We start from the raw sequence: 23,622 nt of genomic DNA, 5'->3' as shown, positions 1-23,622 counted from the left end.
GGAAATACCAACCAGGTATCTAAAAAGACATTTATGTACAACATCTCAGGAGCCTTAATGACTGAGGCTGGCTTTATTTTTATGGCCATCCATGAGAAGAACACAGGATTAGGAGTCCACTCACAGTCCAGAGCTGGCAAAGAAGTTTGAAAATCAGATCTGACTTAAAGATACCTTTTGGCCAAAACTTGAGCTATAAACTTAAGTGAATACCTTGTACAGTAAATTAATCACACCAGCACGAGAGAACAAGTCTATACAAAATCTTTATAAATTCACATATTTCACCAAAAGTGTACAATCAGTCTCAATTCATAGGGACAAAAATGAATATTTCTCCACAGGTCACAGGTCAATGAATAGAGTCATTGTACAATTCAGAGAAACTTAATGGAAAACCCACTAGGTTTGAAAACAATCCTGTGTCATATAAAAACAATACATGGATGAAATTAAACATTGTGAGTGTTAAACACCTGCTGTAAAACACTTTAAAAATAGTACTAACCTGTGTGCTAAATAAAGTTTTGGTTTTATATGATGCACCTATTTCCAAAACTGTTTAACATCTCTACTCAGATGAATTTACAGAATTTGTATAGTTGCTTTTTAGCTTCAACTGAGTATTAGTAAAAATAATATCAAATTTTCCCTTTTCTAGCAACACATTTCCCTTTCCTTAATGAAAACATGGCATTAGATTAGATCACAACATTGTTAGCCTCTCCACTAAAAAATCCATGACATTAAAGAGGTTGAAACTTCTCTTGCTCCGCTCCACTGCTATTACTTCAGACAGAATGACTCAGGGCCTGCTGTGTCTGCTACACTGGAAATGTACGCATAGGTCCAAGAGAGCAACGCAGGGGCTGGCAGGTGCAGGTGCTGTGTGGCGGCTCAGTGCTTCGGTGGCAGGGCGCAGGGCCTTGAGCCAAGCACACTCACCTCCTGCACTAGATTTCTGTAGCTTTGCTCACGATTTGGGGTCACAGTAGCTGGGAATGTCTCATAGATCCGAGTCCTTGACTAATATAGCCTTTGCTAGGTTTAATCCCTTTTTGGAAGAGAATGGAGTGTCGAGGAAACATAGCTGCCAGTACAATCACTTCCTCCCTTTCGATTCCAAGGCCTCCTTTCCTCTTCATGAAATGTACTATCAAAATGATGGTCAATAGAGACTAAGTATGAAAGAGGCTCCAAATCCAGCAAGCAAGGCTTTCGTGCAAATCAAAGCGTTTCCATGTAGGTCAAAATGTTGTTTCAATTAGGTACCATATTAGCTTCTTTAATAACTGCTAGGCACTAATTTTATCTTTCAGAGTTTTAAAGGGTTTTGCAGCCAATTTCTTATTTGGAAATGGGAGTAGAAAGAGTCAAAACCTTTCATCATTGAAGGCAGAGCAGCCTCACGTCAGTCTATCAGTTCATTTGGGAATATAAAAAAAAGTATGCCTATATTTAGGATATTTTCAAATATGTGAACCATGTCACTTAAAGTAGCTGACTAGCTTAGTTTTTATTAGGCTGTACTTACCTAAGACCAATATTGAGTGAGAGGTATTTAAAACAAAACCTGTAAGTCTCTTTAATTTCCTTCTAACGAGGATGGAAGTGGTAAATATTCAAGTGTCAATATCCCTTTCCTGGGAAGAGGCTTAGAAAAACTGACCAGCTCACCTTCTGAATTCTACCAGTTCCTTTCAAAAACAACAGAGCATTAGAATCAGATCTAAATTTTAAGAGGCAGGAAAAATATTTACAAAACTGGGTATTCCTTCAGGACATGAACCCTTGCTAATACTGGGAGAACCATAGAAAGAAGATACAAGAGACAGCAAAGCTCTTGGTTAAGTAAAGATGGAGAAAACCAAGTCACAGACAGCATCACTGTTTATGCCAGAACATGACGGCACCAAGAGCATAATCGTAGTCTGATCTCTGAAGTGAATGGCTTCGCTATTCTGTGAACATGAAAAGGTTTGTAAGTGGATCATTGTTTACAAACTGAGTTTTGTGAACTGAATCTAGTAGTTGTTCTCCTGAGAGAGCATAACCACCTGGCAAGCTTAAGGCAAGTGTTTTCATTCCTGTAAATAAATCGGCTGTGTTAAAAAGACAAAACCAGCCCAGAACCAACCAGTCCACCATGACGTAGTGCAAATCTCGCAGTAATAAGAGGCCATCAGAAAGGCTACACGTTAGTCTCCAGTCCTAGCAAACGTCCCATTCTCTCCACATTCTTATCAATTGTAGCTTGACATGTTATTTCCTTGGCACATTCCATAGGAAACCAGCCCCTTTCTCCATCTCGTAGTCGCTCCCCTTCATACCAGCCTGCAAAAAACCAGAGTCTTCATGAAGCAGCAAATACTGGGACAAATTTGACTGCGTGACGGCTTCCAGGAGGATGTGAGTACATTTGAGAGTGGGCAACCTGCCAGTTTGTGCATCATGGATGATGAAAGGTCAGGAAGAAAGTGGAATAGAGGGAAAAGCTTCATGGGGGAGTAATTCAACTAAGGGGGCAGAACTTGATCAGAGGATCGAAAGAGAGTAGGCTGAGAGAGTATGGAGCTTGGGCTGGGCTACAGAAGGGGATGCTTGGACACAAGCAGCAGGTGAAATGATTTCTTCTTTTAAAGTAAGGACGGATGAACTTATGGGGGTGAGAACTAGGTCACTAAAGGATGGGGGAAAAAGGAAAAGCTTTGGTTGGTTCCTTTTGAACAGCAAACCCTGTGACTATATCCCTATTCAAAAACATTAAAAGCTCAGAGGCAGATGCAGAAGGCAAAATTGAAGGGATACAGAATACTAACATTAAGTACAAAATGACAGTCCCGGGTTCTATCACAACGGACCACAAGTTACTCCTAAGAACACACCACTCACCGTCGCTGACACGTTGATAGATGAGGACCACATCTGCTACCTGCAGGGAGAGTTCGTCTGGCTGCTTGGCAGTAAAAGATCTAATGATTTCTACCTGGGTCAATGCTGTGGAGGAAAGCGACACATTGAGCTTCCATTAGCAGAGGAAAAGTAAAACATACAAATTAGCCATGTACACACACTCAGGCTTTTCGTGCACTTCAAGGCGAATAACCAGAGTAGCACTGAAGGTAAACTTCTAAAAAGCAGCAGAAATTCTTTTCCAGGCACTCTCTTACTTGGTTAAGAATTTTAGGCAAGCTCGGAATCAAGACAGGCCTTTTATGATGCATGAATTCCCTCAATGAGCACTGGTAAGAACCAGTAGTCATATCACAAAGTGGAAGAGGAAATAGCCATTGTTTGGGGGAAACTGAAGCAGGAAAGAATAGATAATGGGCCTGGGCCATGAACTGATGATACAACACCTGACCTACCCTCTCAGGCAAGGTGCTTCCCAGCCCACCAGTAGCTGCACAGGAAATCTGCCCAAATTTAGAAATAAAATATTTAACCAAAAGTTCAGAATACATTTTAGAAGGTCCTCCCAATGCTGATTCGTAACAAAAACAGTCAATTTTGGTGAGTTGGTACTGACTGACATGATTTTCCTTAGAAGACTTGATTTTTTTTTTTTTAAAGATTTATTTATACAAAAGCTGGGGTACAGGCCAGAGGTGCGGGAAGGTGACAAGATTCACCAGAGACAGAGCAGGGAGCAGAACAGGCAGAAGGACCGAAATACACTGCTGAGGGGAGCAGCAGGCAAGAGAGGAGAGGTTTGCTGCGCCATGTGGGAATCTCCCTGGCCGGCAGGGAATCGAACCCGCACTGCAGAGGCTGCGGACAGCTTCACAGAGCTGCGCTCAAACCGCTGCGCCACCGGGGAGGCGCAAGACTTGATTTTTAAAATAAAACTTGATTGTGGAGAAATTTCAAGCCAATCATTATAACTTTGATGACTCTAAGCTTAAACTTAAGACTCTTGAGTGCTCCAGGGTAACCATTTTTGCTGCCCTGATCTTTGCATTGGTCCTTCCAAGCAGAATCACTCAGAGAATCGTAACATCGACATTGAAGCACTAATACCATAACACTACCCTTTACTGCCAATTCTTAGTTTTCCAGTAGAGTGAAATACATTGCCTAATATCACTTTAATAAAAAAAGGTGAGAATTAATCTTCCTAAAGGCTAAAAATTCACTTAAAGGCTAAACATTTCCACTTAGATTCAGGTTGTCAGTATAAGGCTTAAAGATGAAACTGTTGCCCATTCACAAGCAGCGCTTTCTGTGTTCATCACTTAATTGAACTTTCCTAATAACCCCCTGTCATTTGTAATAATGCAAGAATTTGCCACATTTATACGACAAAGAAAAACTGCACCCTAGACCCCTTGACTTCCAAATCAGGGATCTCTTAGTTCAGATGTAGAGCAGCAGGAAGGAAACCACAGAGGAAACTTAGAAAGGGGGTATTGTGGGTGGTAAACCATTAATACCCAATGTCCAGCAGGGGGCAGAGTCCCTCCATGTGCATAGAGTGGGCTGTCCCGCCTGATACTTACAGGTTCGCTCTGGCGGCTGCTTCCCACTGCTGTGTCCCAGGGCGGTGATCCAGCGGGCACGCTCGCTCCTAAATACAGAGGAGAAGCGCATCCAGTTGAGATATTCAAGGTGTTTAGACACAGAATGAAGTGTGTTCTAGAAAACAGAGCCATTCCCAGAAAACAGATATTCTCCAGAGAGTTAAGGGACTGGCCTTCAAAACAAGGACAAGAGTTATTTAAACACAATAATCTGGGAAATCTAAAACAGGCTTAAAACTAGTTATTGTCAAAAGATTCTGAATGAATTTGGCAAGGTACTAATTAAACAGAATTTCTCACATGACCGTTTAACATTTAATAAAGAGCTGATCACACTAATCCATCAAAATCACATAAGGATATTTAGTACACACAATCAACATGCAAACCATTTCAGAAAAAATGAGAAACTTGACATTTTAAGTTTTTTTGCTCCTTATACAACCATTATTGCCAAATATGAGACTTAGTGAGGGAGAAATTCTTTGTTTGACCTTTTTTAAAACTGTTTTCAAATGCATAAAATGGTTTCATGAGAACCATCAAAAAATATTTTAAGGAAAAAGAAACCCAATATTTTCAAGCAATATTAAGCTGTAGTTACAAATAATAAAATAATTATTTAACGAAAGGACTAAAAGTTCCAGATAAGTAAGCACTCCTCCATAATAGTCACCCCCAGTTTTTGATTGTAAAGTATTAGGATTGCAATTAACTAAATAACCCACACACACACAGTGTTGTTTAAAGTCTCTTATGAAGTATTTGTTAAACCCATGCTACATGTCAGATACAAACACCTGACTGAGAACTACGATTTCATGTAATCCTCTCAAAAGCCCATTTTAAGGATGAGAAGAATGGACAGGAGTTCCAAGGTAAAACAATTCAAACCAGTCAATTATGACCATTTTCAGAAGCAACACCTCAAGGCACACTGCTTAAAATAAAAGACTTTTTCCTCCATAATGGCCTGAACCTACAGCTACTTCTCACTGCCACGTTTGTTCACTTCCCAATGCGTGTCCTTCCATCCAAGCAGCATGCGCTACCTACAGAAAGGGAAACCTTCCTGCTGTTTCACCTTCCCTACTTGTCCTTCTCACGTTCAAATATGAGCTGCCCTGTACCCAGCCATGCCCATTCAATTTCATTACTGGAACTTTTTTAATTGAAGCACATACATAAAATAAAAGCTGCTTTAATCTTGAGTACACACAGTTCTGTGATGGTTTACTTGTGTGTGTGTGTGTGTGTGTGTGTGTATATGTATATATAGATATATATACACACACTGTGTCTACACTTGCCGCCAGATCAGGATACAGCTGTGCCAAGAGGTTCCTTTCCTCCCTCCCTTTCCCACCAACCCCTACCTGCAAAGGTAGAGCTTCTCTAATTTGCATCACCATGGACAAGTTTTGACTGTCTTGTCCTTCAGGAACATGGACTCCAATGGCCTGTCCACTTTTGCATCCAACTGCTTCTGTTCAACACATTCAACACACTGCCCAAATTCCCCAGGAGGTCTCCTGCAGTGTGTGAACCTCACTCTCATCCACATTCAGTCTGATAATCCCATTCCCACGCAGCCTTCCCAAGGCTCCTCACACTGCTGGAAGCCTCGTTGAACATAGCACCGTACCTGTTCAATTCTCTGCATTTCTGCAGAGCACTGCCTGGTGCCTATCTCAGGGTCTCCATAAACATGCTCAACCAGTGAGTCATCATCACTTACTGTTCACTGACCCCCAACCATTGACTGACTTCTGTTTCTCTTAGGTCATCCGCTTTGGGTGGGCAGGAATCCAATCTTATTCTAATCAATATTCATAACCGGTATGGAACTTGCTAGTATTTTCTGAGTACCATCTAATCTAACATTATTTCATTATTATTTCCATTCCTTTTGAGGACAAAGCTGAAGTTTCGTGCATTATACACCAGTTCCCAGTAAAATGGTTAGGTATGGAGTCAAAATCAAAACCAGGCAGCACCAGTTCAATCCCCAGCCACCGGCGAGGGTCCCACAAAAACAAACAAACAAAAAAAAACAGGCAGTCTGGGATCTGAAGTGTTTACGAAATGCTGCGGGAATTAGGAAGGGTAGGAGCTATAGGATGCTGAAAGACAGACTCAGTTAAAAGAATAAATGACGTTGGGCCCTGGTGGAGCTGGTATGTCAAGTAGTGACATGTACAATTTATATAGAAACTTACGACATGGTTTTGATTTTAAAAGCTTTATCTCACCCTAATACAGGACAGAGGGATTTAGCCTGGTCTTACAAAGGACACATAAATTACAACTTCCTTTAAAACAATCCCAAGCAAACATTTAAAATCTTTGACAGCGTCTCTCTGTTGGGTAATATCTATTTTTTTCCCTCAGGCTCAACTGGAATTTCCAAAGCACAAAGGCAACTGAAAGTGAAATAGCATCTTGATATGGGAGAGTTGTTCACCAGAGAAATCTGCAATGGTCCATTTGAGTCTTGCCTCATACCCAGGCAAGTTTTACTTTTCCTTGGCTTACCACAGGTCTCTACACAGCCCTTCCTGCTGCGTGCAATCCTTCTGATGCGATCCCAGGCACAGCCCATCTCTGGCATGGAGTGGGCACTTTCAGCAGCAGCCTCAGCCCCCAGCCAGTTTCCAGAAGTGCAGATGAAACCTTTCACTCCAGTGGCATGCTGCCGGGATGCTAATGACATCCCTTAGACACGGAGGCCCCTCACAGGGACTCCAGAGGACAGAACAACACACTCCTTGTTGCCCTCTCTGAAAGGAGCCGCTTCTTGAAATGGCTTCAATTGAGTCAGTCCCACCCCCTCTTAGATGCTGTCAAAACCACACGACTTCCCCTCAGGGCTTCCAAGAGCCCTGCCAAGGAGCTCACTCCTAGTAAGAAGCAGAAAGCACTCGTCTCTAAAGCAAAGAGGAGACTTACTCGATGCATGAAGGAATTCTAAGAACAAGAAAAATCAGAGCAGAGACAAACCTTTTATTAGATTTAGATATAAAATCCATGACTCATGTGCAGACAGTTGTTTTGTCCAGGAACACTATGAAATAATCAAGATGAATTCACAATCCATCTCATGCCCAGTTGAAAGATTTCTCCCTTTGTTCAAACAGCAATAGAGTAAGTAACACCACACTCATGTCAACCTCGGGAATATCAGTTCCCAAGACTCGCCTGTCCACTCTGTCCTTCCTCTGCATGGCCCTTTGCTAGGATGAGGTTGCAAAGTGAATGAAAACGGATCACTTGCTCTTCACAGTTCTCAGTGCGATAGAGTAGCAGAAAAAGACAACAAAACCACAAAATCCAGCATGCATTGTGCTGTGACAGAACAGTGCATGGAACCCAGGAAGAAGTAAGACTGAGCTGAAAAGCCTCTTTTAACATAAATATCTGTCCATTCAGTCCTTTTATCACCTGCAAATTCTCTCTGGATGGCATGGAAGGACACAGCAATGTTTCCCTAACTCAGGAATTAGCTATGCAGCCCTTGCTAACTCATATAATTAAGAACAGTAGGTTTAAATTTAATCGCAAAGAGACCAGAGATACAATAAAGGCAGACTCCCTGAGCAATATCAGGCACCTGCTAGATAGAAATACCTAATAGGAAAATGGGAAGCAGACTTTGAAAGAAGATACAAGATTACGGAGGAGACTGAATGGAATGGAGTTTTCACCAAGAACTTCATCCCTAGGGGTCTGTCTGACTTTTCAATAGACATGAAGAGACCTCAGGTTCTTTTATCCCTTTTCTGACCAGATAGCTTTTGTGTTTCTCCTCTGAGCCTATACATTTACCTGTTTTCTTTTGAAATTCCTATACACTAGCCTTTGGAAAAAACCCTCAAACCCTTGATAAGGACCAGGGGTATGAAGACAGTCATTTTTGTTCATTCCCTCACATTCAGTTCAACAGGATAAGTTCAATAAACTGAACCATGAAAGAAAACCAACCAGGCACAAAAGTCATCCTGTGTGCAGTGAGCAAAAGTCTTCTAAAGCTGAACACCAGCTCAACTTACCTAATTAAACAAATCTGACCAAAGCAAAAGAATTCCCATGGCCCAATAAAAGAGCTCTAAAATTTACATTTTGTAGCATATTATGTAGTTAACTCAATTATTTCTTAATAGATCAAGCAACTCATGAGGTCTCGAGTGTAGTCCAGAATCCTGGAGCTAAACTCACGTCAATATTCTGTTTCCTCAGTGATAAAGTTCCAGGGCATTACCTGACCTCCTGTTTTGTTGAGGTTGGTAATGAGGAGTATGAAAAATCAAGCACTTTGCTGGGTACTGTATGAACATAAAACATTATTGAACATGGACTTCAGATTCAAGAGGAGGAAAAAAATTCCAGTAAGTACTGAAAACCGTAATAAGTACATTTTTTCTCCATATAAACTGACACCTCTTTAGGGGCACTTTTCTCAAAGGATGAGCGTATGTCAGACATACTATTTACAATTTTATTCCATCCCATTTATTTCCTGTTTCTAATTAAATCATTAACAGAAGCAGGAAGAGAGCAAAAAACTCCCTACAAACAATGCCCCTTTATCTGGAGGCCCCGGAATGGGTCATCTGAATGGCTGATAGGACCAATCACATTCAATTAGGCATTTAGTTCTTTGTAATAGTGAAATCTTTTATTACAACTGAAGGTGAATATACCCTATAGCAAAATATGATAGGTAAAGAAAGTTTGGGTCCACTATTGACCGTGTCCTGAGGATAAGCTTATCACTGCAGACACTGGACTCAAAAGCTGCCCAAATTCCACTGTGAAGGCAGGAAACCAGGGCCACCATTGTCACAGCCTCTGCTCTGTGCCAGCCTCAGCTGTCTGTGCTTCATTTTAATAAGGCAGACAAAAGGGTCTCTCCAGCTCCCACATTCTCTTGAAAGGCCCGGAGTGAAAAGAAATGGTGGTGGTAAAGCATTCTTCCTTTGTCCTTTAAAAAGGGCAAGTTTTTGCATTTCTCACAGACTACTGTCTTGTTAACAATACAGTGACTGAAGTGTTAAGGGGGCAGATGTAGCACATATACATAACTTAGATATACATCTTTAAAAAGTTTAACCACATCCTTAAGAGCAAATGTTGAAAACAAGCGGAATTGAGAGAAAACTTGCTCCAATAGCACAAAAAGGACACTGTCAGAGAAGCAGTATTTCCCCTACACAGAAGTACAGAAAAGTCTTAGCTCTAGAAAGGCTGATTATATTGATTGTCAGTCAATCCCCAAAATATTTGTTGTAACTTCATATGCACAAAGTGGGAGAAAGACAAAGCCAGAGCTGAGGGTGGGGGTTAGTAATAACACCAGGGGGAAACCTGGTGAGCTCCTTCAATTCTGAAGTTCCATCCTTCTTGAGAAACACCCACTGGTGCCTCCTTTACTTTTGTTATTGGCTCCGTGCCTGGCACATCCCAGATGCTAAGTGTTTACCCTTTTTCCTTTAGGGAGCGTTTCTGCATTCTTTAGGTAAAAGTCACTTTCATGGTTTCACTGTCTCACAAGAGAGTGTGCCAAGCTGCACACCTTGTGCCAAACTGCACACCTCCCACTGCAGGTTTTAGATTTTTATATCAGTTTTTCAAAGAAGGTAAAAATATCTGGCATGAACCCTATTCTTTTCAACAAAAGATTAAGTAGCCAAAGGATATGTGTGATCGGTCTGAAGATCCACAATTACTCAAGACTAGAGGCGTGGTAAAAACCTGGTTTTCTCAGTGAGGTTACGAGTGAATCATAGTAACCATATACAAAATAAGAGAATGAAGCCTAACAAAAAACCCACATATAATCACATGCACATTCTGCAAATCACAGAAGCAAACAATTCACATAGTGATTGCTCAAAACCGGGTAGCCCAGAGCTGACCTGCAGATTTCCAAATATGGCATCGAACAATTTGAACAATGTGACTTGTAAATAGCCAACATTTTTATTTTTAAGAAATGTGCATCTTGGCCATCATAAATTGTCTTTCCACACTAATGCCCTATGAGCTTAAAAGTATTTGTTCGTTTATTTAATTTTCAACTGTAATTGAGTTGGTGGGAGGCAAAGGAATGAGGGAGTCACTCACTCCTCCTGTACCCAAGGAGACATCTGCCCCTCTGCCCGCTCTGGAATGTTCTCTTAATTAAAGAACTACAAATATGAGTCATACCATGGGTTTATGGATGACATAACTAGATATTCTGAGAACATTTCTGACTGCGGAAATGGCATCCATTCAGTCTATGGCAAGATCAAAAGGCAAGAAAATGGAACATCTGCTGCAGACTGTCCCAGAAAAGCATCTAACCTTGGTGTCCAAAGAACTGGACATGTCAATGGACTTCCCACTCCCTTGGATTCATCTCAGAAACAAGCGGTGGAGATTATATAAATTACGAATGAGACGGTCAGGAAAAGATCTGGTAATATACTGACAAGGCCTAAATAAAGAACAAATATCCATTGGAACACAAAATCCGAAAACACAAGCCAAGTCAATGCCACTTTCACTATTACTCATTAAAAATGATGAAATTAAAACCTCTAGTTTCTGAGAATTTTCTAGAACTTCTGGACGAGCACTAATCTCTAAAGTGTTTCATCTTTTTCATCCCTAAAGTCATATAAAATCCAAAGTTTGGACATGTTCAATTCTCCTTTTAAGAGAGGCAGCCAGAGGGAGGCTAGGCCAGACTTCACTGACCAAGAGGTTTAATCACCTTTAGAGTAGAAGAAATAGCTTTGCAAGCCCTGGTTTTGGACATAAAACAGCCTGCACCAGACCCACCCAAAGCCCCCTCCTCAGGAGAGCAAGGCAGTCTTGGAATGTGTCAGGATATCCCAGCAGTTTCAACAGAAGAACTGCAGAGCAAAAAACATTTCTTTGTTTAGTAAACAAACACATATTTTGAAGCGCCTTCACTTACTCACTCCTCTGTTGGAACACTCTGTTGTGGGCTGTCTCGAATCTCAAATAGCTTACATCAACCTAAGCTTATTAGTTTCCTCTGCCCTTTGAAAAGCTACCTCTAGTGCCAAAAAATATGAAATGATAATTTAATCATTTAATGTGGCTGTTTCATAGTTTTAACATTTTTCTGATGTCTCTCTCGTGATCCAGTGAACACTTAAAATATTACTAAAATGTGGACCTAGCTCTCAGAGAACCTTGGTGGCAGACTTGGGTTGGCTCTAGGACCCCAAGAAGACAGAGAACTTGGGGACTTCTTTGCTCTATTGCTCTACCCTCTGGCCCAACATAGCATCTGCCCATGAAGACTGTTCCTACAGGAAGTTTCCAAATTATCTTTGAACACTAGGTTTGAACTGTGCTGGCCACTTTTACATCCACTTCATTCTAACAACGGGTCCTGCATTTGATAGTGGCTGACTGAATTGGTGGACATGGAACCAGGAATAATATGGAGGGCCAGAAATTATTTATAGATTTTTGATTGAGCCAGGGTGGAGCCACCAAACCCTGCGATGTTCAAGGATCAGGTACAAAGGCTCAGCAATCTGAAAATGGATCAAATCATAGGGGTGGGATTGAAAATTAAGCCCCCATCCTTTTATCCATTATGATGATGGACTGTGCAATAAGTTGTGAAACTGGAAACAGTTTGACAGTTCATCCTCTGCATAAACTCTGGATGAGACAGGGGAGGCATGCACACATTTCCCTCAACTGGGCATTTCTTTCATCAGAAAGCACCTTTTGCTATTTGGTTGAAGGCTACCGATTACAAAATGACCTCAGTTCTTTCATCTAAGTAAACCTGCATTTGAGACTAAAATTGTCTGTTGGGTTTTTATTTCTAGGGCTCATATTTTAATAGTGACTGAAATAAAATGATTTTTTAAAGATTTATTTTCATTTATTTATGCATATAACAACTGGGGTATAGGCCAGAGATGTGTGGGGTGAGAGGATTCACCAGAGACAGAGTGGGAAGCAGGACGGGAGGATCCACTGAAACACACTGCTGAGGGGAGCAGCGGGTGAGACAGGAGAGGTCTGCTGCACCACATGGGTCAGGTCCCTGGCCGGGTATTGAACTCATGTTGCTGTGGTTGGTGATAGCTTGACAGTGCTGAGACTTACCCCTTGCGCCACCAGGGAGGCCCCCTGAAATAAAATGATTTTTAAACCCCTTTCTAAACATAAAAGCATGCCACCATTATCAGAATTCAGAGATGGAAAATAACAACATTCACCTCTTGAGTCACTGAAAGGTTCTCAGTGAAAAGACTAGCATTGTATAAAGCACCCAAGGCTGGGCCTCCCCGATGGCGCAGCGGGTTAAGCGCCATGCTGTGAAGCCGTCCACAGCCTCTGCAGCGCCAGTTCAATTCCCGCTGGCCAGGTAGAAACCCACATGGTGTAGCAGACCTCTCCTGCCTTGCCCGCTGCTCCCCTCAACAGTGTCTTCGGGTTGTCTGCCTGTTCTGCTCCCCGCTCTGTCTCTGGTGAATTCTTTCACTCTCCCATGCCTCTGATCTATACCCCAGTTCTTATATAAATAAAAATAAATCTTAAAAAAAATAATAATAAAGCACCCAAGGCTGGTGCCTGATAGGAATCCAAGAAGAAAAAGCATAATAGCTACTGTCTCCCATTTTAGGGAGTCTGCAGACCAAGGCACTAGACAGGGAGGACAGTAACAGATGCACCGAAGCTCCCACACATACTCACTGCGTCTCAGCCCCAAGCAGCATCTCCACTTTGTCGTTGGCATGGTTACTCAGGACCGTCAGAATGAAGAGGTGGTTGGCAGAGCTCTGCCTGGAGTAAAGCATCGTGGAGCTGTTCTTCCCTGGAGAAGAAGTGAGTTCTTCATTGTCACAAGATTCCACCAATAGCTGATCTCTTAAGGAATAATCATTGACGTTGTAACTTTCTTCACTGTAAGGAAAAAGGAAAGGAAGATGTCAATCAGTGGATACACTGACACTGTTCGTGTTTAAGTCACATCTTGGGGAGGGTGACAGGAGGGGGGAGGAAGGGTGGACCCGGACAAAATGATTTACTTTAAAATATGAATGGGACAAAACACTAACAAAGATGTAAAACAACAGAACTTCAAGTAAAAAAAAAAAAAAAAAAAGGAAGAATAATATGTGAGTTGTAATTTAAATTATATGATTAAGAATCAGGGCCTCCCTGATGGCGCAAGGGGTTAAGACACAGCACTAAGAAGCTATCCGCAGCCACTGCAGCATGAGTTCGATCCCCAGCCAGGGTGCTGCCCACATGATGCACCAGACCTCTCCTGTCTCACCCACTGCTCCCCTCAGTAGTGCTTTTCAGTTAGTCTGCCTGTTCTGTTCCCCAGTCTGTCTCTGGTGAATCTTCTCACCCCACCCATGCATCTCTGGCCTGCACCCCAGCTCTTGCATTCATGAATAAATAAATCTTTACAAAAAAGAATCAACAGCCACCCTCACCAAATTAAGCCTATTTATTACTATTTTCCAGTGATAGACTAAATTGTATCTAAGATATAAAAACAATATTGAAAACAATGATTTAACCCATTAGGTTTCATTTTACATTATCCTGGAACTTGCTAACAAGTGTGCTAACATGCCACATGGTAGTGCTTGAACAGGCACACTGTCCCCTATCACTGCTCATCCAAGACCCCAGTCCTGCATCACTTGGACTCTCACAGCACTGAACCGGTCTAATTGACCCCTACCCTGACTTCCTCAGCTGGCCACTGAACCCCTGTCACTGTTTCCTATGGAAATGCAACTCATCTAGGGAATACAGCACATCTCCTAAATACTCAGCCTCTTCCCTGAACCACCCCCCCTGCCTTTTGGTCTTAAGAGAGACATAGCTTTCCCTAGAGAACACTACCTCCCCTGAAGGCTCTCTGCCAACTGGCTTCTCTTGGCTGCTTTTTTTTTTTTTTTTTAAAGATTTATTTATTTATTTATACAAGCACTGGGTACAGTCAGAAGTGCGGGAGGGTGAGAGAATTCACCAGAGCCAGAGCTGGGAGCAGAGCAGGCAGAAGGACCGAAGCACACTGCTGAGGGGAGCAGCGGGCGGCAGGAGAGGTCTGCGCGCCATGTGGGACCCTCCTCCGGTGGTCGGGGAGCAGCCGGGGATTGAACCGGCGCTGCTGAGGCTGCGGGCAGCTTCGCAACCCAGCGCTCAACTGCTGAGCCACCGGGGAGGCCCCTCTTTGCTGCTTTTAGAAGATGATCGCTTCCTCCTCCAAAAATGTCCTCAGTTTGGAAGCTCATGCTATCAGTTTACCTCATAATCACAGTCACCCACAGACACTAAAGCCTTCTTTCCCCTGCTCATGATTTCATTGCTGGCTCACCATCTCTCTCCAACGCTACTTCTTTCTTGGATTCCCACACAGAAGATCCTTCTATTGTCCTGACCTCTCACACCTTTGTCTTACTCTCCTGCAATCACCTTATCCTGTGCCCTCCTTCAGCAAACTCTCCAGGGTCATACCCCAGACCTTGCTATTACCAACCGCTCTGTAATCCCAATTCTGAACACCGCTCAATGACCAGCAGGCCGTCTCTCCAACTCACCACTTCTAATCCTCAATCCTCTGTGTTCTTCACCCCACCAGTTTCTATTACCCATTGACTTTCCCTTTTGCCTTAAACCCTCCATGTCCTCTCACTCGTGTGTATTAAATCAGTCCCTAGTCACAATTACTTCTTGCAGGCAGGGCTGATCCCCTTGGCAAACTTCAGCTCTGGGTAGATCCAGCTTTACCTCTGCATCTATGTCCTTGTAATTGAACTTGAAGGAGCTCAAAAAATAATTGGAGAACAAGTGGAAAACTATGAAATGCATTCTAATATATTCTAAGAACAGTACTGAACAATGACCTTATTTAATAAGAATGCAAATATGAACTCGGAAGAGCTGGAGAAAAGGAAAACTTGGCACCTCATCAGCTGTATTTAGAATTTTAGAATAGGCTACTTTGCTCAAGATTTCTTTCTTTTGGTGATGGATATCTGCCTGTCAACCAGTCCCATGTAACACTCTTTAAAAAACCTTATGATCTTTTCCTAAAATTTAGCTTGGGGGATTTACTCCTCAGATTAGCAGCCATACAATTATCTGTAAAAACAAAATGTGGCATTCTTATCAAGCATAATAGTTCCTAGCAAAGTAACCTATATCAGCTGCAAGTTCATATAGCAAGATAGTTCCACATCTCTGCAGAGCCTGCCTACAGACCAGCATTTCCACACTCACGATACCGAAATTATTTCTTCTATCAAAATGAGTTTTCTCAAAGCTGACATGATTGTTATAAAAGGAGGAGGCAGAACAATATACTTTATAAACAAATCAGGTTATATATTGAAAAGTCCATGTTTATCAGAAACAAAGCAAGCAGGACCTCCCTAGTGGCGCAAGGGGTGAAGTACCGCACTATGAAGTGATCCGTAGCCTCTGCAGCATGAGTTCAATACCCGGTCAGCCAGGGAGAAACCCACATAATGATGCAGACCTCTCTTGCCTCGCCCGCTGCTCCCCACAGCAGTGTGTTTCAGTCAGTCTGCCTGTTCTGTTCCCCACTCTGTCTCTGGTGACTCCTCTCACCCCCACCCCCCCCAATCTCTGGCCTGTACCCCAGCTCTTGTATGCATAAATAAATCTTAAAAAAAAAAAAGAAACAAAGCAAGCAATGTTGGGCAGTGTAGAAAAAATCTGACATGCTGTCTACTTATCTCAGACATGGTTATAGAACCAGAACAAAACCAGAAACCAAAAATCTGAAAACAAAAGCTACACCTCAAAAACAATATCAAAAACAACAGAAAAAACAAGGCAGATGGTGGCTTCCTGGTTGATTGTCCTCTCTCTGCATCTTCTAGCTACTCTTTTTTTTTTTTTTTTTTTAAAAGATGTATTTTTTTTTTTTTTATAGAGGCATGCTTTATTTATTTATTTATTTGTTTTGTTTGTTTGTTTATACATGCACTGGGTACAGTCAGAAGCGCGGGAGGGTGAGAGAATTCACCAGAGCCAGAGCGGGGAGCAGAGCAGGCAGAAGGACCGAAGTACACTGCTGAGGGGAGCAGCGGGCGGCAGGGGAGGTCTGCGCGCCATGTGGGACCCTCCTCTGGTGGCTGGGGAGCAGCCGGGGATCGAACCGGCGCCGCAGAGACTGCGGGCAGCTTCGCAACCCAGCGCTCAACCGCTGCGCCACCGGGGAGGCCCCTTCTAGCTACTCTTGATCCAACTCACAACTTAAAAAAGATGACTTGTTACTCAGACACCTACCTCTAGTTAAAAATAGTTCTGCAAGAATCCAAGTATCACAGTGCTGTGCACAGGGGTATTTAAGTAGTGCCCTAAACAGTGACACTGTATAGGTGTTCTTTGTACTGCCAAACAAATCCAACACAAAGAAATGGATATACTTGAAAGCCATCACTCAAGGTGACTTAAATTCCCAAAAGTTTTCAGCATAGTTCTACAAAGCCACCTTACAGTTGTTCCCATAGAATTTAAGACCAGGTAGACCACCAAAGAATTCAAGAGAAGGAGTTCACAGGAAAGGACAGCAGTCTTGCATGGCTTAACGATGGGGGCACAGGTTCTGAGAAGACATCTCCTGTGATGTCGTCTGGGTAGGCATGTCACAGGGTGCAGCTACACTAACCTGAAGCACAGCCTACCACATTCTTGGGCCAGGTGGCAGAGCCCACTAGGACCACTGCTGCACATACAAACGGCATGAAGCAATGCATAATTTATAAGCTAATATGAATAAATTAGTTCAGTCTTCTCTGACCCTCTTGTTTTTCAGAGTTTGTCATTTCCCCAGGGTGTGTCTCAAACAATACCAGCTCCAGTATTTCATCAATGATTTGAATCTTTGCCTTTGGGGAGTAATTAGAGACAAATGAAGTGAATAAATTAATAGAATTTTTTTTAATTGTTCTCTTGACCGATGACAGCTTTACAAGCCCATGAAGAACTGCGGTGATGTTTTGGGCCCAGTTCATGTCTGTTGGCCTCTTAAATTCCAGTTTGGATAATATGCCACAGCCACCTCATTCATAGTTGTGTGAGTTCCCAGCAAGGTGTCCTCTCCAACACATCTGCATGTCATTAAATATGCCTGAACAGGGATTTATTGCCACCATTTCAACTTCTAAATACAATGTCAGATGCAGGAAACGTGTTTGCTTTTTCTTTTTAAAGCTGACTCAGTAACAGTCATCTGCTATCACTACTTTATTAATACCTGTAAATCTCTTCATTATTTAAAATAAATCCTGTTTACAACTTCACTACTATTTTCATGAATTTAATATATAAAATTTAACATTTAACAGTAGTGAAGTGAATTATTTCTTTGTCAGCTACTTTTCAAATCCAATAAAACAAAAACTGAAAAACGTTTGCTCTTGTTAATTCATATGTGCGCTCACTCTCTCTCTCTCACACACACACACAAACACACACACACACATACACAATCTCATAAAGTAAAGGTTCAAAGTACTAGTAAGTAGGGGCCTCCCTGGTGGCGCAAGGGGTTAAGACACAACCTACGAAGGAAATCCGCAACCACTGCAGCATGAGTTCAATCCCCTGGCCAGCCAGGAAGCAACCCTCATGGCGCGGCGCAGCATACCTTTCCTGACTCGTCCGCTGCTCCCCTCAGCAATGTATTTCAGTCAGTCTGCCTGTTCGGTTCCCCACTCTGTCTCTGGTGAATCCTCTCACCATCTACACCTCTGGCCTGTACCCCAGTTCTTGTATGCATAAATAAATAAATTAAAAAACAAAAAACAAAAAACAAAGTACTAGTGAGTAGTTCCCTCTCTGAATCTCTTAGATACCAAATGAAATCCACTCTCCTAACGTCGGCCAGCAACTACTCTCTCACATTGAAAAGAAGGGGATCTGTGTTAAAATAAATGCTGGAGCAGAAAGAAGAGAGAAGAATCTAGAGCAGACGTAGCCACTTACATCCTGAGTCGCGAGCGCCTCCGCTTACTCACCCCGACCAGCAAGCATAAAGCTGGCACGCTGGATTGGGAAAGAAACCCCTTTCCTGTGGGAAGTCGATGCTAATCAGACTTCCCTATGTTTGTCCTATCATTTAATAAACATATGGTTTACATAGTCTCTGAAACAATTTGGATCATGCAATTAGGAAGTTAAATTGCTCAGAAAAAGGCAAATGGAAAAACCATCTTTCCCGCATGGAGTTTATATGTAGACTTCCTCCGATTGTCTCCTACGGGTTCCAAGTTCACCAGCTGCTCCCCAAGGCTGTCCGCTGTGTGTCACGGCTCCTATCAGGTGCAGCAATCAGATCCATAGAAGCCTTTGCTCTGTGGTGTAAACAAGGATGGGTCTCCCCATCAAACCCTGCTTTAAACTAGTATCCTTTGCTGAGATTCTTTTCTCTTTTTAACAAGGTAAAGAACTTCAGCAGAGAACAGCAGTAAACACACACCTCTTACAATCCTCCCTGGGGGAGAGACGCTCAGACAGTGTTTGGCTTCACTATCTGCAATGCATCAGCAAAGGGAGAAAATGGTACACCTCATGGCCAGCAGAGGCTTTCCCACAGAGATGATTGTGGAGCCCCTTTAAACTTTTTCTTATAAATTCCTATAAAGATTGGAAATTTCATAATGAGCACATATTTATGACTTTTAAATCAGGTCACTTGGCAACTGCATACAACATATACACATTTTTGAAATACCAAACAACACACATACATATGCAGTAGTGAGCACCGGATGAAAGTCACCACCCTCAGTACAGGAGTTACCCTGGGAAGGAGGAGGAAGAAGGGCTGAGAGTAGAGAGACTTTGCAGCATCTCATGGGCTTTCTGTTTATGAAGGAGAGATCTGACATGAAAGTGTGACAACGAGTCATTATCTGACAAATCTGGATGATGGATATCCAGATTTGTAAGTGTTTGATAGTTTCCTATATATTTGAAATATCTCACAATTTAAGGGAAAAATATAATAATAAATCCACAGAGGTGAAGTCTACCATCGCCCTAGGTATCTGTAGACACCTAAGGGTGCAGATGAAGATACTGCTGGACAAAGGAATGTTTGCCCTACAAAAAGCTGATAATTTGCAGATGATGACTGACTAAAAACATACGACAAAATGAAAGTTCACTAACATGGTTGGGTTAATAAAAAGACCTTCCTATGTATGACTATGAATGACACTGCTGGAAAATAAAAGGATAAATCACATTATTTATAATAACCTGTATAATATTTAGGATTAAATGTAACTTTCTTCTATATAGAGACAAACTTCAAATACTTCAGAATATTTCAGAAAGTTTGAATGGATGGGAAAGTTTGATATTATAGAGGTATCAATTCTCCCTTAATTAGTATAGAATCTTAACATAATCTCAAATGAAAATGCAAACCAGGTTTTTCAGGGAGCAACTAGGAGATGGAGTGGACAACCTGATTCAAAACATCCTGAAAAATAAATACTTAAGAATAGTCAGACTGTGAAAAAAAGAATGAACTGGCTTTGTGCCATATTAAAATACAACCCTACAAAGATTGAAATACTGGCACTGTAGCGTGGGTGGACAGATGGATCGCCCAAACCAAACAACAGGTTCTCAAATAGGCCCCCCAAAATCTGGGGATTCAGCACATAATAAGAGGTAACATTTCAGATTTGTGGGGACTGAATAGGTCAGTCAACAGATAATATTCGTCATCTGGGAAAATATATGAAAAATTCAAAATTGTTGGATTCCAACCTCACTCCTAGTTCAAAGAGTGAGGTTGGAATCCTTGGTCCCAAGCTCTGGGCAAGCAAGAGTCAGGAAGAGATAAGTGACAGGACAGGTCTTTCTGGGGAACACATACCCATCGGGACTGCTTGCAGGTCAGAGTGTGCTTTTTAATGTACAAAAGACCTGAGGAATATTCCAACCGTGATCCTTATTAGCAAACATCTTAGGTGTATAACAAAGATGAGCAAGGAGAGGAAACAGCTAGTTGACCAAGATGGACACTGGAGTATGACAGGAAAGAAGGGGAAGAATAAGGCCAGGGCCTTCTCATCATCCTAACTATGTGCTGTCTCACACCGTACCTTGGTATTGTCCTAGAACTTTTGTTTACAGCAGAAATCTGACATATGGAAACCCAATCAGCACTTCCAATTCTTCCTTATGCACAAAAGTTAAATTGAATTTAAAATAAAAGATGCTAGAAGAATCATCCAAAACAAAACACCACAGTTTCCTACATTATCTCCTTAGTAGCTTCCTTCCCATAGGCTTTTTGAAAATAGTCACATAGCTTCCCTGTCTTCGCAAAGCCTTTATTGATATGCTGATGCCAAGACAAATGTCTCCTAAACTAGCAGCTGTCTGCATTTTCTCAGATCCTTGTGCCAGGGAAATTGTTCCCCAAACTCATCATGACCCAACTTCCTCACAACTCTGGTGACCTGGACTTCACTGTGGTTTTCCCTGATGTTAAAGAAATCTGATGATGTTGAGCACCTGTGACATCCTGAGACACTATCTTCTTCCAATGCCTCCTGCAACATCACTTTTTTTAATTTTTTATTTATTTTTTTAAAGTTGTTTTATTATTCTTTTTTTTTTTAAGATTTATTTATTTATTTTTATACAAGCACTGGGTACAGTCAGAAGAGTGGGAGGGTGAGAGGATTCACCAGAGCCAGAGCGGGGAACAGAACAGGCAGCCTGACGAAATACACTGCTAAGGGGAGCAGCGGGAGGCAGGAGAGGTCTGGCATGCCCTGTGGGACCCTCGCTGGCAGATGGGGATCGAACCGGTGCTGCAGAGGCTGCAGGCAGCTTTGCAGCCCAGCGCTCAACAGCTGCGCCACCGGGGGAGGCCCTTTTTTAAATTTTTTTTAAAGATTTATTTATTCATGCATACAAGAACTGGGGTACAGGCCAGATGCACTGGAGGGTGAGAGGATTCACCAAAGAAAGAGTGGGGAACAGAACAGGAAGACTGACTGAAATACACTGCTGAGGGTACCAGTGGGCGAGACGGGAGAGATCTGCTGTGCCATGTGGGTTGCTCCCTGGCTGGGGATCGAACCAGCACTGCAGAGGCTATGGACAGCTTCACAGCACTGTGGTAAACCATCTGCGCCACCACGGGAGGCCCTCCTGTACATCTCTTAGTTTCCCTTTTTTTAGAGTCTTTCTCCAGGATCTTCTAGAACTTCTTGCTTTCTACCTGGAATTTAAAATGTTCTGCCACTCTGCTAGTGTGCCATTGTCACACGAGTCCAGAGTGTTTTACAAGATCAGAGGAGATTCTTCCTACTTTCCTTCAGTGCATGTGTGAAATTTTCCCTTGCATATTTCAACTGTTTCTCTTCTGCTACTGACATGATTTCTAGCCCCCCAGTTCACCTTGTACTTACTCTAGTTAAACATATTTGGGATGGGGAATATTGACTTATATTGAGTCAAGAGGTCAAAACATTTTTCACATGACTTAAGTTGATTTCAATTTTAAGGCTTGATTTTAGAATCATACCAATGATATTTTAATGGACTATTATACAATTTCAAAGTAACAAAGTACAGCATAACAGATAAGAGCATAGATCTGCTTTGGAGTGTCTGATGAGAATCCCAATTCTATCCCTCATTCACTTTGTGGTCTTGAACAAGTTACCAATCTTCCTGTGCTTGCTTTCTCATCTGTAAAATGGAGATAATACCAATCTTTTCATATTGCTGCATGGATGAAATGAGATAACACATTTATTATCTCGTTGCATGTAAAGCTCTTACAATCATCCCTGGCTCACAGTCAGTAAATGTTAGCTATTAGTAGTGATTTTTCTGACAGAGCATCATACATTTAACATTGCCTGACATTTTATTAGAACCCTGATAATTACAGAACTTTGAAGATGACCAAGAACACTAAGGATAATTAAACACTTGTGCTGAGAAATGGTTAATTTGGCAAGTACTCTGACCAACAAAACAAGGCATGATATTTATTCAGAAACTGACATCAAATAGCCAGACTTTCTCAGTTCCTCAAAAGAATTCTGAAGACTAACAAACAGCCCACATGCTTCCTAATTTATTGTCAAGATTAGAATAGTTGCGGCAAAGGTCACATTTATTGATAAGATGATGTTCTGTTGTGATTCTCTGTCACCAAAAAAGATGACCAGAGGCCCACAAAGGGACCGTTAAGCCTCCATTCTTACAACCTCACCAGATTCCACAATCTGAGATTTCCCCGGCTTCACCCGGATTCCCTGAACCCATAGTCCCTTTTTTTTAAGATTTATTTATTTATGCATACAAGAACTAGGGTACAGGCCAGAGGTGTGGGGGGGCCAGGGGAGGTGATAGGTGGAGGTGAGAGGATTCACCAGAGACACAGTGGGGAACAGAACAGGCAGATGTGCTGAAATACACTGCTGAGGGGAGCAGCGGGTGAGACAGGAAAGGTTTGCTGAGCCATGTGGGTTAGACCCCTGGCTGCTGGGATCCAACTCCAGGGGTGCTGCAGTGGCTGCTGATAGCTTCATAGTGCTGGACTTAACCTTTGTGCCACCAGGGAGGCCCTGAAATCATAGTCTTTGATAAAGAAGAGATGCAAAGGTGCAAAGGGCAGAAAGGCTGTCAGAACTTACTGAAGCTTCCTCCTGGCATAATCAGAAGTAGAATCTTGTGAAGAGCAAGTAGGTTCTTCCCACGTTTGTAAAAGGGTTACTCCAAATTGCTAGAATTACTCCTACATTCCAATTCAGCATAATTTCTACTGACTTCAGTGAATAAATGGGAAAAATACACTAAATTCACTTTTAGTCAGTCACAGTGGTAGTGTTTCCTAATCAGGTACAAGGGATGGCATAAGAAAATCACTATCACAACAGCGTATACATTATCCACACCAACTTACAAAGTAATAAAAGTAGATCAGGGGTGATGCCTCATTCATTTGCCATCTACCATGTTTCCTAACGGGGAAGGAGGGCCATATTCCTGACGCCATAAATCCAGCTGTGGTCTCAGAGTGCAC

At 42.1% G+C, this 23,622-nt stretch overlaps 1 protein-coding gene across 1 annotated transcript in view; it reads right to left on the bottom strand.

The window, feature by feature from the left end:
- Positions 1 to 2,191: 2,191 nt before the first annotated feature.
- ARHGEF26 (Rho guanine nucleotide exchange factor 26) overlaps positions 2,192 to 23,622 on the bottom strand; it is a gene marked incomplete at both ends in the record, with an annotated part of 100,516 nt that continues 79,085 nt past the window's right edge. Inside the window, 4 exons of the mRNA XM_084232577.1 lie at positions 2,192 to 2,334; positions 2,893 to 2,997; positions 4,500 to 4,567; positions 13,254 to 13,489. Coding sequence (XP_084088703.1) covers positions 2,192 to 2,334; positions 2,893 to 2,997; positions 4,500 to 4,567; positions 13,254 to 13,489 — 552 coding nt within the window. The remainder of the gene's footprint in view (positions 2,335 to 2,892; positions 2,998 to 4,499; positions 4,568 to 13,253; positions 13,490 to 23,622) is intronic.

The sequence above is a fragment of the Talpa europaea genome, assembly GCF_964194135.1.
Source record: "Talpa europaea genome assembly, chromosome: 4".
NCBI lineage: Eukaryota > Metazoa > Chordata > Mammalia > Eulipotyphla > Talpidae > Talpa > Talpa europaea.
The sequence above is the reverse complement of the archived record's forward strand: the minus strand, read 5'-3'. Positions and strand labels throughout refer to the sequence as shown.